The following is an 18,213-nucleotide window of genomic DNA, read 5'->3' as shown; positions in this document are numbered from 1 at the left end:
GGAGTCTGGAATGTATATATATGGGGAGGAGTCTGGAATGTATATGTATGGGGAGGGGTCTGGAATGTATATGTATGGGGAGGAGTCTGGAATGTATATGTATGGGGAGGGGTCTGGAATGTATATGTATGGGGAGGAGTCTGGAATGTATATGTATGGGGAGGAGTCTGGAATGTATATGTATAGGGAGGGGTCTGGAATGTATATGTATGGGGAGGAGTCTGGAATGTATATGTATGGGGAGGAGTCTGGAATGTATATGTATGGGAGGAGTGTGGAATGTATATGTATGGGAGGAGTCTGGAATGTATATGTATGGGGAGGAGTCTGGAATGTATATGTATGGGAGGAGTGTGGAATGTATATGTATAGGGAGGGGTCTGGAATGTATATGTATGGGAGGAGTCTGGAATGTATAGGGAGGAGTCTGGAATGTATATATATGGGAGGAGTGTGGAATGTATATGTATGGGAGGAGTCTGGAATGTATGGGAGGCGTTTGGAAAGTATGGGGAGGAGTCTGGTATGTATGGGGAGGAGTCTGGAATGTATGAGAGGCATTTGGAATGTATGGACAGGGTCTAGAATGTATAGGAATGAGTCTGGAATGTATATGTGTGGGGAGGAGTCTGGAATGTATATGTATGGGGAGGGGTCTGGAATGTATATGTATAGGGAGGGGTCTGGAATGTATATATATAGGGAGGAGTCTGGAATGTATATGTATGGGGAGGAGTGTGGAATGTATATGTATGGGAGGAGTCTGGAATGTATATGTATGGGGAGGAGTCTGGAATGTATATGTATGGGAGGAGTCTGGAATGTATATGTATGGGGAGGGGTCTGGAATGTATATATATGGGGAGGAGTGTGGAATGTATATATATGGGGAGGAGTGTGGAATGTATATGTATGGGAGGAGTCTGGAATGTATGGGAGGCGTTTGGAAAGTATGGGGAGGAGTCTGGTATGTATGGGGAGGAGTCTGGAATGTATGAGAGGCATTTGGAATGTATGGGGAGGAGTCTGGAATGTATGGGAGGAGTCTGGAATTTACATTTTAGTCATTTAGCAGACGCTCTTATCCAGAGCGACTTACAGTAGTGAATGCATACATTTCATTTCATGCATTTTTTTGTACTGGCCTCCCGTGGGAATTGTACCCACAACGCTGACGTTGCACACACCATGTTGGCGCTGCAATCACCATGCTCTACCAACTGAGCCACAGGGAAATTTATGGGGAGGAGTCTGGAATGTATGAGAGGAGTCTAGAATGTATTGGGAGGAGTCAGGAACGTATGAGAGTCTTTTTGCATGTATGGGAGGAGTCTGGAGCATATGGGAGGCATTTGGAATGTATGGGGAGGAGTCTGGAATGTATGGGAGGCATTTGGAATGTATGGGAGGAGTCTAGAATGTATGGGGAGGAGTCTGGAATGTATGAGAGGAGTCTGGTATGTATGGGGAGGAGTCTGGAATGTATAGGGAGGGGTCTGGAATGTATATGTATGGGGAGGAGTCTGGAATGTATATTTATGGGGAGGGGTCTGGAATGTATATGTATGGGGAGGAGTCTGGAATGTATATGTATGGGGAGGAGCCTGGAATGTATATGTATGGGGAGGAGTCTGGAATGTATATGTATGGGGAGGGGTCTGGAATGTATATGTATGGGGAGGAGTCTGGAATGTATATGTATGGGGAGGAGTCTGGAATGTATATGTATGGGGAGGAGCCTGGAATGTATATGTATGGGGAGGAGTCTGGAATGTATATGTATGGGAGGAGTCTGGAATGTATATGTATGGGGAGGGGTCTGGAATGTATATGTATGGGGAGGGGTCTGGAATGTATATGTATGGGGAGGAGTCTGGAATGTATATGTATGGGGAGGAGTCTGGAATGTATATGTATGGGGAGGAGTCTGGAATGTATATGTATGGGGAAGGAGTCTGGAATGTATATGTATGGGGAGGAGTCTGGAATGTATATGTATGGGGAGGAGTCTGGAATGTATATGTATGGGGAGGAGTCTGGAATGTATATGTATGGGGAAGGAGTCTGGAATGTATATGTATGGGGAGGAGTCTGGAATGTATATGTATGGGGAAGGAGTCTGGAATGTATATGTATGGGGAGGAGTCTGGAATGTATATGTATGGGGAAGGAGTCTGGAATGTATATGTATGGGGAGGAGTCTGGAATGTATATGTATGGGGAGGAGTCTGGAATGTATATGTATGGGGAAGGAGTCTGGAATGTATATGTATGGGGAAGGAGTCTGGAATGTATATGTATGGGGAGGAGCCTGGAATGTACATATATGGGGAGGAGTCTGGAATGTATATGTATGGGGAGGAGTCTGGAATGTCTGTATGGGAGGAGTCTGGAATGTATAGGGAAGAATCTGGAATGTATGGGAGGCGTTTGGGAAGTATGGGAGGAGTCTGGAATGTATGAGAGGCATTTGGAATGGATGGGGAGGAGTCTGGAATGTATGGGAGGAGTCTGGAATGTATGGGAGGCGTTTGGAATGTATGGGGAGGGGTCTGGTATGTGTGGGAGGAATCTGGAATGTATGAGAGGAGTCTGGAATGTATTGGGAGGAGTCTGGAACATATGAGAGGAGTCTGGAATGTGTGGGAGGAGTCTGGAATGTATGAGAGGAGTCTGGAATGTATTGGGAGGAGTCTGGAACATATGAGAGGAGTCTGGAATGTGTGGGAGGAGTCTGGAATGTGTGGGAGGAGTCTGGAACATATGAGAGGAGTCTGGAATGTGTGGGAGGAGTCTGGAATGTATGAGAGGAGTCTGGAATGTAATGGGAGGAGTCTGGGACGTATGGGAGGAGTCTGGAATGTATTGGGAGGAATCTTGACTGATGATCATAATCTTGCTTGAATAACCTGTGTAGTTGCTACTACTGACAGTATTGATGTTATTGACATGTTTGATTGACATGATGAGCGGGACAGTCCCCTGAGAAGGTATATAGGTGCCTCCCACCTTTTTCCTACTCAAAGCGCTGAAGAAAACGATTGATGCGGAAATGTAAGCTGATAGATTTATTGACAGGACAAGTAAACAATCAGATTTACCCAGCAATGGAGAGCTCCTTTTTCTGTATTTTCCTGGATAGTCACCAGTTGAAGTATCCCTCTCTCTCTCTCTCTCTCTCTCTCACCTCTCTCTCACACCTCTCTCTCTAACCTCTCTCTCTAACATCTCTCTTTAACCTCTCTCTGTCTCTCTCTCCTCATTTTAATCCAGGGAGGCTTTGGGATCATGGAGGAGATGTGTGTGAACTATGTACACTACTACCCCAGAACTCAACTAGAGCTCTGTAAGAGTAACGTTGACCCTGGATACCTGCAGAAGTACTTCAGCTTCATCAACAGGTAATATACAGTGCACAGGCACCACAGAAGGCTGGTAAAGGGGAAGACGGCTCATAATAATGTCTGGAATGGAGCCAATGAAATGGCATTTTTTGATACGATTCCCTGATGTTTTTGATACGATTCCCTGATGTGTTTGATACGATTCCCTGATGTGTTTGATACGATTCCCTGATGTGTTTGATACGATTCCCTGATGTGTTTGATACGATTCCCTGATGTGTTTGATACGATTCCCTGATGTGTTTGATACGATTCCCTGATGTGTTTGATACGATTCCCTGATGTGTTTCATACGATTCCCTGATGTGTTTGATACAATTCCCTGATGTGTTTGATACGATTCCCTGATGTGTTTGATACGATTCCCTGATGTGTTTGATACGATTCCCTGATGTGTTTGATACGATTCCCTGATGTGTTTGATACGATTCCCTGATGTGTTTGATACGATTCCCTGATGGGTTTGATACGATTCCCTGATGTGTTTGATACGATTCCCTGATGTGTTTGATACAATTCCCTGATGTGTTTGATACGATTCCCTGATGTGTTTGATACGATTCCTTGATGTTTTTGATACCATTCCACTAATTCTGCTCCAGCCACTACCATGAGCCCATCCTCCCCAATTAAGGTGCCACCAACCTCCTGCGATGGGCACACCAACTTGGGGGAGTGGGTGTGCAGGGGTGCACCACACACACACACACACACACACACACACACACACACACACACACACACACACACACACACACACACACACACACACACACACAGTACTGTAGCTTCATCTGCAGGTAACACACGCACAGGATAGCTTCATTTCTAGGTAACACCCATCCTCTTTATTAAGAAGAGCTAGCTGTCATCTTTAACCAAACACACACTGCGTCTTCATTTCCGTTTTTTGCTGACTCAGCTACCATTAGAGAATCAATCTCTGGAGAACAATCAATATTCTCCTCATCAAACAGCTGTTACTGTTCAGCAGATTAAATCCACACAGATGTCACACGAACCAGCAGAAGAAAACGACTCATTCCATTCCTTATATAAAACAATCACCAACACAAGGTCCAGAGGTGTGACAGCTATGTCACATAAAATTCAAAGACAGTTTGGGAACAAATTTGTGATGTCCCAATACCATGGAATCGTGTTTATGAACTGATATACAAAAACAGCAATGTACGCATCAATCCGAACTATTCAATTTAAAGAAAATTATTAAATTATCGTCACAAAAAAATGTAAAAATCTATATATGGGGCATTGAACAGTCAGACTGTGCAGACTGCCACGAGGAAACAGAATGAATGGATAATCTCTCTTGGTACTGTCCTTCGATGGTTATGAAGTCATAATGTCTGTGTTCAGATGGACCTACAAACAGTATTGTTAGGAGATCTGAAAATTCACAATCAAAAGGAAATAGGATTTTACTCTTTGGTAAAGTATTTATTTTCAGGGAAATCTCAATAGAAATGGTACAAATGGAGAGGTTCCAGACCCTCGTAAGACATCACAGTAAAATAGAGGGATGTATTGCAAAAGGAAAGAGTAAAATGGGTAAGGATGGGTTAGTCTGTGGACATCTGAGGGTTGGAATTAAGATTAGAGTGATTGGTAGATTGGCCGATACAATTGGAATCCAGCACGATTAGGAAATAAACTATATACAGTGCCTTCGGAAAGTATTCAGACCCCTTGACCTTTTCCACATTTTGTTACGTTACAGCCTTATTCTAAAATGGATTTAAAAAAAATGTATCTCACCAATCTACACACAACAGCTCGTTCCATCTCATCCCACAGATGCTCAGTTGGATTGAGATCTGGTGACTGGGCAGGCCACTGGAGTAAGCTGAATTCACTGTCATGTTTATGAATCCATTCCTGGACAATCCTAACCTTGTGGCAAGGACCATTATCCTGCTGAAAAAATAATTTTGCAGATGGGTACACTGCTGCCATGAAGGGATGCACCTGATTGACAATGATGTATCCTGTGGCATTCAAACGTTGCTCCACTTTTATTAAGGAGCCCAATGTGCGCCATGAAAACACACCCCACACCACCACCTGGCACCAGCAGGATTGGGTAGGTTACTTTCTAAATGTAATCCGTTACAGTTACTAGTTACCTGTCCAAAATTGTAATCAGTGACGCAATTTTTGGATTACCCAAACTCAGTAACGTAATCTGATTACATGGAGTTACTTTTAGATTACTTTCCCCTTAAGAGGCATTAGAAGAAGACAAAATTGTATGTTACCAATTGAATGACATCTATTGCAGGATAAATCAATGTTAAAGTTTACATAGCTGCCATACATGGATGTAAACTTTTACTTTATGGTTTGGTTATGTAGGCTTCTTCTAACCCATCAGCTTTCTACTACATATAATAATACGATTACATTGTAACTTTACGTTAAAAACCAAAGTGTATCAGAATTCCAGTCATTCCAATAAATGTTATACCCCTTGATCTTCAAGAATAGGACTTGGAAATATGGAAGTATAGATTATCCAAATTGTTTAACCTGAGTATAACCCCAAAACTAAGGACTTATTAGCCAGCCCTACTCTGTTGATTATGATTTTGTGCTCATGGAATGGCATGCTTTGAGCACTACTGAAAACTGCTATTTACATGTGAAAAATGAATGCCATATGCTGCATTTGCTATAGGCCTATTGTTTGCCTTTTTGTTGGTGACCCTTTGATATCTTAATAATATGCATCTGTTTGAAGTGCAAATTCATAGATGAAACAAAAACAAAACGGTTGCCCCGCCTCTATTTTGGTTAAAAAGCTGAGGGAAGGGCCTGGAGAAATGTAACCACTGAGGTTTATAGACAGAGCTACGGATGCAAGGACTGGCCATCCATGATATCAAAGTATTGTTTTAACCATGTCATGAGGCTATACAGTGTTTGTTTACATTTACAATATTTATAAACATTGGAGAAAAACAAGCTTATATTTCGGGTTCTCATGGAATGTGTCAATTGAACTAAGGTCATGAGGCATTTAAGTTATATTCTTCAAGAATCAGTGGATATACACTACTGTTGAAAAGTTTGGGGTCACTTAGAAATATCCTTGTTTTTGGAAGAAAGGCAAAAAAAATAGTCCAATTAAATAACATCAAATTGATCTGAAATACAAGTGAAGACATTGTTAATGTTGCAAACGACTACTGTAGCTGGAAAAGTCCGATTTTTTTATGGAATATCTACATAGGTGTACAGCGGCCCATTCTCAGCAACCATCGCTCCTGTGTTCCAATGGCACGTTGTGTTAGCTAATCCAAGTTTATCATTTTAAAAGGCTAATTGATCAATAGAAAACCCTTTTGCAATTATGTTAGCACAGCTGAAAACTGTTGTGCTGATTACAGAAGCAATAAAACTGGCCTTCTTAAAGACTAGTTGAGTATCTGGAGCATCAGCATTTGTGGGTTCGATTACAGGCTCAAAATGGCCAGAAACAAAGAACTTTCTTCTGAAACTCATCAGTCTATTCTTGTTCTGAGATATGAAGGCTATTCCATGCGAGAAATTGCCAAGAAATTGAAGATCTCATACACCGTTGTGTACTACTCCCTTCACAGAACAGCACAAACTGTCTCTAACCAAAATAGAAAGAGGCGTGGGAGGACAAGTACATTAGAGTGTCTAGTATGAGAAACAGACGCCTCACAAGTCCTCAACTGGCAGCTTCATTAAATGCTACCTGCAAAACACCAGTCTCAATGTCAACAGTGAAGAGGCGACTCCGGGATGCTTGCCTTCTAGGCAGAGTTGCAAAGAAAAAGCCATATCTCAGACTGGTTTTTCAAAAGTGTCGGTAATCTGATAAAAAAAATTTTTGCTGGTAAGGTAACGGATTACATTTACTGTTTTTTGGGGTAATCCTGTGTGGCTCAGTTGGTAGAGCATGGGTGTTTGCAATGCCAGGGTTGTGGGTTGAATTCCCATGGGGGACCAGTACTGAACAAAAAATGTATGAAATGTATGCATTCACTACTGTAAGTCGCTCTGGATAAGAGCATCTGCTAAATAATGTAAATGTAATCTGTTACTCCCCAACCCTGGGTACCAGCCTGCAATGTTGACACGTGGCATGATGGATGCATGTACTCAGGGTTTTCCCCATACTCCAGTTAAGCGTGAAACAGCAGGAAGTGGGATTCATCGGACCAGCCAATGTTTTTCCAATTCTCCAGTGTTTATGTTCCATAGCCCACTGCAACCACAGTTGCTTGTTTTTTCCTGAAAGAAGTGGAACTCTATACGGTCGTCGGCTGCCATTACCCCATTCATGTCAAGGTACAACGAGTTTGCATTATTTTATGGCTCTTTGGGCACCAATGTTGGACTGTCAGTTGACTAACTGTAGCCCTTCTATTGCTCTGCACAATGCCTCCTTTGTTCTCTTTCATTAATAACCCATTTTCGACCACTGGCCTGCCGTTGGCTGGATATCCTTTGGGTAGTGAACCATTCTTGATACACGGGACACTATTGAGATTGAAAAACCCAGCAGCGTTGCAGGTCTTGACACACTCAAACCAGTGCGACTGGCAGTGACTACCATACCCCATTCAAAGGTGCTTAAATCTTTTGTCTTGCCCATTTGTCCTCTGAATCCATGTCTCGATTGTCTCAAGGCATAAAAATGCTTCTTTAACATGTCTCCTCCCCTTCATCTTCACTGATTGGTGGATTTAACAATTTACATCAATAATAGATCATAGCTTTCACCTGGATTCACCTGGTCAGTCTATGTCAAGAAAATAGTTCTTAATGTTTTGAACACTCAGTGTATACAGTGCCTTCGGAAAGTATTCAGACCCATTGACTTTTTCCACATTTTGTTACATTACAGCCTTATTCTAAAATTGATTACATTTTTCCCACCTCATCAATCTGCACACAATACCCCATAATGACAAAGCAAAAACAGTTTAAAATGTTTATTGCTAATGTATAAATAAAAAAACTGAATATCACATTTACATAAGTATTCAGACCCTTTACTCAGTACTTTGTTGAAGCACATTTGGCAGCGATTACAGCCTTGAGTCTTCTTGGGTATGATGTACAAGCTTGGCACACCTGTATTTGTGGAGTTTCTCCCATTCTTCTCTGCAGATCCTCTCAAGCTCTGTCAGGTTGGATGGGAAGCGTTGCTGCACTGCTATTTTCAGGTCTCTTCAGAGATGTTCGATCGGGTTCAAGTCCGAGCTCTGGCTGGGCAACTCAAGGACATTCATAGACTTGTCCCGAAGACACTCCTGCATTGTCTTGGCTGTGTGCTTAGGGTCGTTGTCCTGTTGGAACGTGAACCGACCTCTGGACAAGGTTTTCATCAAGGATCTCTCTGTAATTTGCTCCGTTCATCTTTCCTTCAATCCTGACTAGTGTCCCTGCCCCTGAAAAACATCCCCATAGCATCATAGCATGATGCTGCCACCACCATGCTTCACCGTAGGGATGGTTCCAGGTTTCCTCCAGACGTGACGCTTGGCATTCAGGCCAAAGAGTAAATCTTGGTTTCATCAGACCAGAGAATCTTGTTTATCATGGTCTGATAGTCTTTAGGTGCCTTTTGGCAAACTCCAAGCGGGCTGTCATGTGCCGTTTACTGAGGAGTGGCTTCCGTCTGGCCACATTACCATAAAGGCCTGATTGGTCAAGTGCTGCAGAGATGGTTGTTCTTCTGGAATGTTCTCCTATCTCCACAGAGGAACTCTAGAGCTCTGACAGAGTGACCATCAAGTTCTTGGTCACCTCCCTGACCAAGACCCTTCTCCCCTGATTGCTCCGTTTGGCCAGGCGGCCAGCTCTAGGAAGAGTCTTGGTGGTTCCAAACTTCTTCCATTTAAGAATGATGAAGGCCACTGTGTTCTTGGGGACCTTCTATGCTGCAGAAATCTTTGGTACCCTTCCCACAATCCTGTCTCGGAGCTCTACGGACAATTCCTTTGACCTCATGGCTTGGTTTTTGCTCTGACATGCACTGTCAACTGTGGGACCTTATATGGACAGGTGTGTGCCTTTCCAAATCATGTCCAATCAATTGAATTTACTACACGTGGACTCCAATCAAGTTGTGGAAACATCTCAAGGATGATCAATGGAAACAGGATGCACCTGAGCTCAATTTTGAGTCTCATAGCAAAGGGTCTGAATACTTATGTTCATTTCTGTTTTTTATTTTTAATACATTTGCAGAAAATCTAAAAACCTGTTTTTGCTTTGTCATTAGTATTGTGTGTAGATTGCTCAGGATTTTTTATTTAATCCATTTTAGAATAAGGCTGAAACATAGTAAAATGTGGAAAAAGTCAAGGGCTCTGAATACTTTCTGAAGGCACAGTATAAAAAGGGATTCGAAAGGATACAGGTAATGGTATTTGATAGATTCCAGTTCTTTCATAGATGATCTACCTCCCATTCCATATTCATTCACATAAACCTGGTTCTCCGTATGCTCCTTATTTGTTTTTACAACAAGCTCTGTCTATGAGGGAGTACTAACATGAGCATGACCATGCTTGGACATTCAATGTCTCATCCTCCCTCACCCTCCTTCACTGTCCTCTCATCCTCCCCCTGCTCCCTCTTCCCTCCCCTCTAACAATCCTCCTTCACTATCCTCTCATCCTTCCCCTGCTCCCTCCTCTCTCCCTCCCCCTACCTCACCCTCCTCCCTCCCCTCCCCCTCCCCGCTCCCCTCTCAGGTTCCAGGGTGGTGATGCGTGTAGCTGTGGTCAGACCAGCGTGACGGACCAGTTCTCCTCTTTGTCCTGGGACTCCTTCAGTGGAGAGGTGCTCAACTCTCTCTACAACACCGCTCCCATCTCCATGGCCTGTAACCAGTCCTCTGCCAAGCTCTTCCCTGTGAGTATAGTACAGGACAGTAGAGTACATTATAGTATAGGACAGGACAGTAGAGTACAGGTATAGTACAGGACAGTAGAGTACAGTTATAGTAAATATTTTAAATATGGCGCCGGAGAAGAAGGCAGTCGTTTTAAGTGTCCCCAACCGATTGTGTTTTTTTATTCGTTTATTTGCCCTGTTTGTAACTTATTTTTGTACATAAAGTTACATAAAGCTTTGTACGCTGCACCTGCAGGATAGAACAGCTGCATTTGGTAAGACAAGGGGCGGCGGACTATGTCTTTTTGTAAATAACAGCTGGTGCACGATATCTAAGGAAGTCTCAAGCTGTTGCTCGCCTGAGGTACAGTATTTCATGATAAGCTGTAGACCACACTATCCACCTAGAGAGTTTTCATCTGTATTTTTCATAGCTGTTTACATACCACCACAGTCAGAGGCTGGCACTAAGACAGCATTGAATGAGCTGTATTCCGCCCTAAGCAAACAAGAAAACGGTCACCCAGAGGCGGCGCTCCTAGTAGCCGGGGACTTTAATGCAGGGAAACCTAAATCTGTTTTGCCAAATTTCTATCAGCATGTTAAATGTACAACCAGAGGAAAAAACACTCTGGACCACCTTTACTCCACAGACAGAGATGCATTCAATGCTCTCCCTTGTACTGCATTTGGCAAATCTGACCATAATTCTATCCTCCTGATTCCTGCTTACAAGCAAAAATTAAATCAGGAAGCACCAGTGGCTAGATCAATAAAACAGTGATCAGATGAAGCAAATGCTAAGCTACAGGACTGTTTTGCTAGCAGACTGAAATATGTTCTGGGATTCCTCCGATGGCATTGAGGAGTACACCACATCAGTCATTGGCTTCATCAATAAGTGCATCGATGACGTTGTCTCCACAGTGACTGTACATACATACACCAACCAGAAGCCATGGATACAGGCAACATCCACACTGAGCTAATGGTTAGAGCTGCCACTTTCAAGGAGCGGGACTCTAACCCGGAAGCTTATAAGAAATCCCGCTATGCCCTCCGACAAACCTTCAAGCAGGAAAAGTGTCATTACAGGACTAAGATTGAATTGTACTACATCGGCTCTTACGCTTGTCGGATGTGGCAGGGCTTGCAAACCATTACAGACTATGAAATCGAAGCACAGCCGAGAGTTGCCCAGTGACACATGCCTCTCAGACGAGCTAAACTACTTCTATGCTCGCTTCGAGGCAAATAACACTGAAACATGCATGAGAGCACCAGCTGTTCCAGACAACTGTGTGATCACTCTCTCCGCAGCCAATGTGAGTAAGACCTTTAAACAGGTCAACATTCACAAGGTCGCAGGGACAGATGGATTACCAGGACGTGTACTCTGAGCATGCACTCACCAAATGGCAAGTGGCTTCACTGACATTTTCAACCTCTCCCTATCGAAGTCTGTAATACCAACATATTTTAAGCAGACCACCATAGTGCCTGTGCCCAAGAACACTCACGTCTGTAGCCATGAAGTGCTTTGAAAGGCTGGTCATGCCTCACATATACATCATTATCCCAGAAATCCTAGACCCACTCCAATTTGCATACCGCCCCAACAGATTCACAGATGATACTATCTCTATTGCACTCCACACTGCCCTTTCACACCTGGACAAAAGGAACACCTATGTGAGAATGCTATTCATTGACTATAGCTCAGCATTTAACACCATAGTGCCCTCAAAGCTCATCAATAAGCTAAGGATCCTGGGACTAAACACCTCCCTCTGCAACTGGATCCTGGACTTCCTGACGGGCCACCCCCAGTTTGTAAGGGTAGGTAACAACACATCCGCCACACTGATCCTCAACACAGGGGCCCCTCAGGGATGCGTGCTCAGTCCCCTCCTGTACTCCCTGTTCACTCATGACTGCACGGCCAGGCACGACTCCAACACTATCATTAAGTTTGCAGATGACACAACAATGGTAGGCCTGATCACCGACAACGACAAGACAGCCTATAGGGAGGAGGTCAGAGACCTGGCCGTGTGGTGCCAGGACAACAACCTCTCCCTCAACGTGATCAAGACAAAGGAGATGATTGTGGACTACAGGAAAAAGAGGACCGAGCACGCCCCTATTCTCAATGACGGGGCTGCAGTGGAGCAGGTTGAGAGCTTCAAGTTCCTTGGTGTCCACATCACCAACAAACTAACATGGTCCAAGCACACCAAGACAGTTGTGAAGAGGGCACGACAAAACCTATTCCCCTCAGGAGACTGAAAAGATTTGGCATGGGTCCTCATATCCTCAAAAGGTTCTACAGCTGCACCATCGAGAGCATCCTGACTGGTTGCATCACTGCCTGGTATGGCAACTGCTCGGCCTCCGACCGCAAGGCACTACAGAGGGTAGTGCAAATGGCCCAGTACATCACTGGGACCAAGCTTCCTGCCATCCAGGACCTCTATACCAGGCGGTGTCAGAGGAAGGCCCTAAACATTGTCAAAGACACCAGCCACCCTAGTCATAGACTGTTCTCTCTGCTTCTGCACGGCAAGCAGTGCCGGAGCTCCAAGTCTAGGTTCAAGACTCCTGAAGACTCCTGGACACCTAATGAAATGGCTACCCAGAATATTTGCGTCACACCCCCCTCCCCCTCTTTTACACCGCTGCTACTCTCTGTTGTTATCATCTATGCATAGTCACTTTGATAACTCTACCTACATGTACATATTACCTCAACTAACCGATACCCCCGCACATTGACTCTGAACCGGTACCACCCCTGTATATAGTCTCGCTATTGTTATTTTAATGCTGCACTTTAATTACTTGTTACTTTTATTTCTTATTCTTATCCGTATTTTTTAAAACTGCATTGTTGGTTAGGGGCTCGTAAGTAAGCATTTCACTCTAAGGTCTACGCCTGTTGTATTTGGCACATGTGACTAATAAAATTTGATTTGATTGTATAGTACAGGACAGTAGAGTACAGTTATAGTATAGTACAGGACAGTAGAGTACAGGTATAGTACAGGACAGTATAGGGACCTGGAGTTATGGTACAGGACAGTAGAGTACAGTTATAGTACAGGACTGTAGAGTACAGTTGGAGTACAGGATAGTATAGTACAGTTATAGTATAGCACAGCACAGTAGAGTACAGTTATGTACAGAACAGTACAGTAGAGTATAGTTATGTATAATACAGGACAGTACAGTAGAGTATAGTTATGTATAATACAGGACAGTACAGAATAGAATAGTTATGTATGGTACAGGACAGTACAGGAGAGTATAGTTCTGTATAGTACAGTAGAGTATAGTTATGTATGGTACAGGACAGTACAGTAGAGTATAGTTATGTATAGTACAGTAGAGTATAGTTATGTATGGTACAGGACAGTCCAGTAGAGTATAGTTATGTATAGTACAGTAGAGTATAGTTATGTATGGTACATGACAGTACAGTAGAGTATAGTTATGTATGGTACATGACAGTACAGTAGAGTATAGTTATGTTTAATACAGGACAGTACAGTAGAGTATAGTTATGTATAGTACAGGACAGTACAGAAGAGAATAGTTATGTATGGTACAGGACAGTACAGGAGAGTATAGTTATGTATAGTACAGTAGAGTATAGTTATGTATGGTACAGGACAGTACAGGAGAGTATAGTTATGTATAGTTCAGGACAGTACCGTAGAGTATAGTTATGTATAGGTTCAGGGACAGTACAGTAGAGTATAGTTATGTATGGTACAGGACAGTACAGAAGAGTATAGTTTTGTATAGTACAGTATGTGTGGTACAGTGGCGTATAGTTATGTATAGGACAGTACAGTAGAGTATAGTTGTGTATAGTACAGGACAATACAGTAGAGTATAGTTATGTATATATAGTACAGTAGAGTATGGTTATGTATAGTTCAGGACAGTGGAGAGGTGCTGAACTCTCTACAACACCTCTCCCATCTCCATGGCCTGTTACCAGCCCTTCACCAAGCTCTTCCCTGTGAGTATAGTACAGGAAGTCTAGTACAGTACCGGTACATACACACTCTGAGCTGCTGCTGGAAATCCAAAACGATATTCATCAAATTTTAAAAAGAGTTTGCGCAGCACATGCTGCGTCACCATTAAATGAAATGGGAGTATAGATTGCAGGGTGCAGTCTGTTCTGATCATTTACGGTAACAGTTTACTGCTACTCGGCTCTCAGACTGGCCCTGATACCGTATATGAGCATCACCATAACAATCCTCCTCCCCCATCGCTGTCAGTCTGAAATCATTCACCAGTAGTCTGGGTGAGAGCATGGCTGGCTGGAGAGGTGTGTATGCGGCTGACTGGCCTGGCTGATGGCTGCTGGGACAGTAACAGACAAGGATAGTGGCAGGTGAGGCAGGCATTTAGTGAGTGTTAAATTTACCATGGTATCCTCACCTGCGGCCATTGATCTCTTACTGACTTGCCAACCAGGTCCCCGTGTTCAGAGGCAATATGCCAGCCAATCATCTGATGACTGGAGATTAACTCTATTTTGATTTATTTATTTAACCTTTATTTAACTAGGCAGTTAAGAACCCATTCTTATTTACAATGACGGCCTACCCCAGCCAAACTCAGACGACGCTGGGCCAATTGTGCACCGCCCTATGGGACTCCCAATCACAGCCGGATGTGATACAGTCTGGATTCAAACCAGGGACTGTAGTGACGACTCTTGCATTGAGATGCAGTGCCTTAGACCGCTGTGCCACTTGGGAGCTCTACTCTATCAGGGACCTGGTGACTGGAGACTAACTCTACCGTATAGACCTGGTGACAGGAGACTAACTCTACCGTATAGGGACCTGGTGACTAACTCTACCGTATAGGGACCTGGAGACTAACTCTACTGTATAGGGACCTGGTGACTGGAAACTAACTCTACCGTATAGGGACCTGGTGACTAACTCTACCGTATAGGGACCTGGTGACTGGAGACTAACTCTACCGTATAGGGACCTGGTGACTAACTCTACCGTATAGGGACCTGGAGACTAACTCTACTGTATAGGGACCTGGTGACTAACTCTACCGTATAGGGACCTGGTGACTGGAGACTAACTCTACCGTATAGGGACCTGGTGACTAACTCTACCGTATAGGGACCTGGTGACTAACTCTACCGTATAGGGACCTGGAGACTAACTCTACCGTATAGGGACCTGGTGACTAACTCTACCGTATAGGGACCTGGTGACAGGAGACTAACTCTACCGTATAGGGACCTGGTGACTGGAGACTAACTCTACCGTATAGACCTGGTGACTGGAGACTAACTCTACCGTATAGGGACCTGGTGACTAACTCTAACGTATAGGGACCTGGAGACTAACTCTACCGTATAGGGACCTGGTGACTAACTCTACCGTATAGGGACCTGGTGACTAACTCTATAGGGACCTGGAGAGGGACCTGGAGATAGGGACCTGGAGACTAACTCTACCGTATAGGGACCTGGAGACTAACTCTACCGTATAGGGACCTGGAGACTAACTCTACCGTATAGGGACCTGGTGACTAACTCTACCGTATAGGGACCTGGTGACTGGAGACTAACTCTACCGTATAGGGACCTGGTGACAGGAGACTAACTCTACCGTATAGGGACCTGGTGACAGGAGACTAACTCTACCATATAGGGACCTGGTGACTAACTCTACCGTATAGGGACCTGGTGACTAGAGACTAACTCTACCGTATAGGGTCCTGGTGACTGGAGACTAACTCTACCGTATAGGGACCTGGTGACTAACTCTACCGTATAGGGACCTGGTGACTAACTCTACCGTATAGGGACCTGGTGACTAACTCTACCGTATAGGGACCTGGTGACTAACTCTACCGTATAGGGACCTGGTGACTAACTCTATAGGGACCTGGTGACTGGAGACTAACTCTACCGTATAGGGACCTGGTGACTAACTCTACCGTATAGGGACCTGGTGACAGGAGACTAACTCTACCGTATAGGGACCTGGTGACAGGAGACTAACTCTACCGTATAGGGACCTGGTGACAGGAGACTAACTCTACCGTATAGGGACCTGGTGACTAATTCTACCGTATAGGGACCTGGTGACAGGAGACTAACTCTACCGTATAGGGACCTGGTGACAGGAGACTAACTCTACCGTATAGGGACCTGGTGACTGGAGACTAACTCTACCGTATAGGGACCTGGTGACTAACTCTACTGCATAGGGACCTGGTGACTGGAGACTAACTCTACCGTATAGACCTGGTGACTGGAGACTAACTCTACCGTATAGGGACCTGGAGACTAACTCTACCGTATAGGGACCTGGTGACTAACTCTACCGTATAGGGACCTGGTGACTAACTCTACTGCATAGGGACCTGGTGACTGGAGACTAACTCTACCGTATAGACCTGGTGACTGGAGACTAACTCTACCGTATAGGGACCTGGAGACTAACTCTACCGTATAGGGACCTGGTGACTAACTCTACCGTATAGGGACCTGGTGACTAACTCTACCGTATAGGGCATATTCTCATAGAGAAACACTGCACAGAAACACATACCACCACACATGATCAAACACACAGTTCAACAGTTCAAATGTGCGCTTAACCATCACACAAAACAAGTCAAAAGTTCACAGTACAGTTAAGGTCTTCACAGTACAATGAAGTTCACACACACACACACACACACACACACACACACACACACACACACACACACACACACACACACACACACACACACACACACACACACACACACACCTTGCCTGACTGACTGCTTCTGTGTTTGTTTTGTGCCAGGGCGACTGGGAAAGGCAGGAGCTTCCTGTTGTGACATCACAGCTCCAGAGGCCCCGCTACCCGTGTGAAGGGGGCAAGCTGCCCTCACAGAGCAGTGAGCCCACCGTGGTGCAGCCTGATAGAGGTGAGGAGGTCTGACGCCCTGCTGAAGACCCTCTCCTCTGTCTGAATAACAACCCCCTCCTTCTCTTTCTCTCTCTGGTGATGTACTTCACCTCCACCACAACAACACAAGGACTAGCATGATGTCAGCTCTGTCATCATCACATTCCAGTATTCTTACACAGTGAATTAAAACATACTCCAACATCTCTCACCAGATATTTATTGTCCAATGAATCTTAAAACATTGTCACATTGATGGGTGAAGATAATGGTGGATAAATATAAAGCTTGATTTTACTGGTCATCGTGGTTTATCATTTTAAGCTGTATGTTAATTATTGACATCAAGAACTGCATATCAATGATACATGTTAAAGTCTTCTAAACCTGTCACTCAATTGATTTGGACATATAGGACTAGTTACCCAGAGACAGATTAAGCCTAGTTCTAGTCCCATGCTTAACAAATCACATTATTGTCCATCCCAAAGAAAGAATTCCTGCATTGCATTTGAAATGAATCAATAAAGTGTATTGAAGAATTCACAGGCAAGCAGTTCTACCTTTTGTTTTATACAGGCAAGTAATTATCTTTCGTTAATTCATTATCATTGACTCCAATTCAGCAAGAAGAATACACTGGGTATTCAGTTCTGCAATTAACATAGCGCAGTATACAACACTAATATTGACACAACATAGAGTACCACAGTAAGAGTCATAATACCCATAAAACCTAGCGGTCAAACAGGGAAATGGTTCCAATCGTTTTTCCACCATTCATTTTTCCCATAGGGAATTTTAGAAATAGTTAAAATAAGGGCTATGTTTTGTGTAGGCTTACCCTGGTGTGACGTTTTGATAACCGTGTATATCTCTCTAGGATAAGGTGGTCAGCAGGGTAAATGTCCTTCACGCAGTTGTTTGAGGGGTCAAAGTGCAACTTGAGG

At 43.9% G+C, this 18,213-nt stretch overlaps 1 protein-coding gene across 2 annotated transcripts in view; it reads left to right on the top strand.

Moving 5' to 3' along the window:
• LOC106568424 (dopamine beta-hydroxylase (dopamine beta-monooxygenase)) overlaps positions 1–17,809 on the top strand; it is a 43,963-nt gene extending 26,154 nt beyond the window's left edge. For both annotated transcript variants that reach the window (XM_014138744.3, XM_014138743.3), the window contains exons 10-12: positions 3,274–3,401; positions 10,163–10,322; positions 17,159–17,809. In XM_014138744.3, the coding sequence (XP_013994219.1) occupies positions 3,274–3,401; positions 10,163–10,322; positions 17,159–17,296 (426 nt within the window). In that variant the 3' untranslated portion in view covers positions 17,297–17,809. The remainder of the gene's footprint in view (positions 1–3,273; positions 3,402–10,162; positions 10,323–17,158) is intronic.
• Positions 17,810–18,213: the final 404 nt, after the last annotated feature.

This window comes from Salmo salar, chromosome 13 (genome assembly GCF_965601325.2).
Source record: "Salmo salar chromosome 13, fSalSal1, whole genome shotgun sequence".
Taxonomy (NCBI): Eukaryota; Metazoa; Chordata; class Actinopteri; order Salmoniformes; family Salmonidae; genus Salmo; species Salmo salar.
The sequence above is the reverse complement of the archived record's forward strand: the minus strand, read 5'-3'. Positions and strand labels throughout refer to the sequence as shown.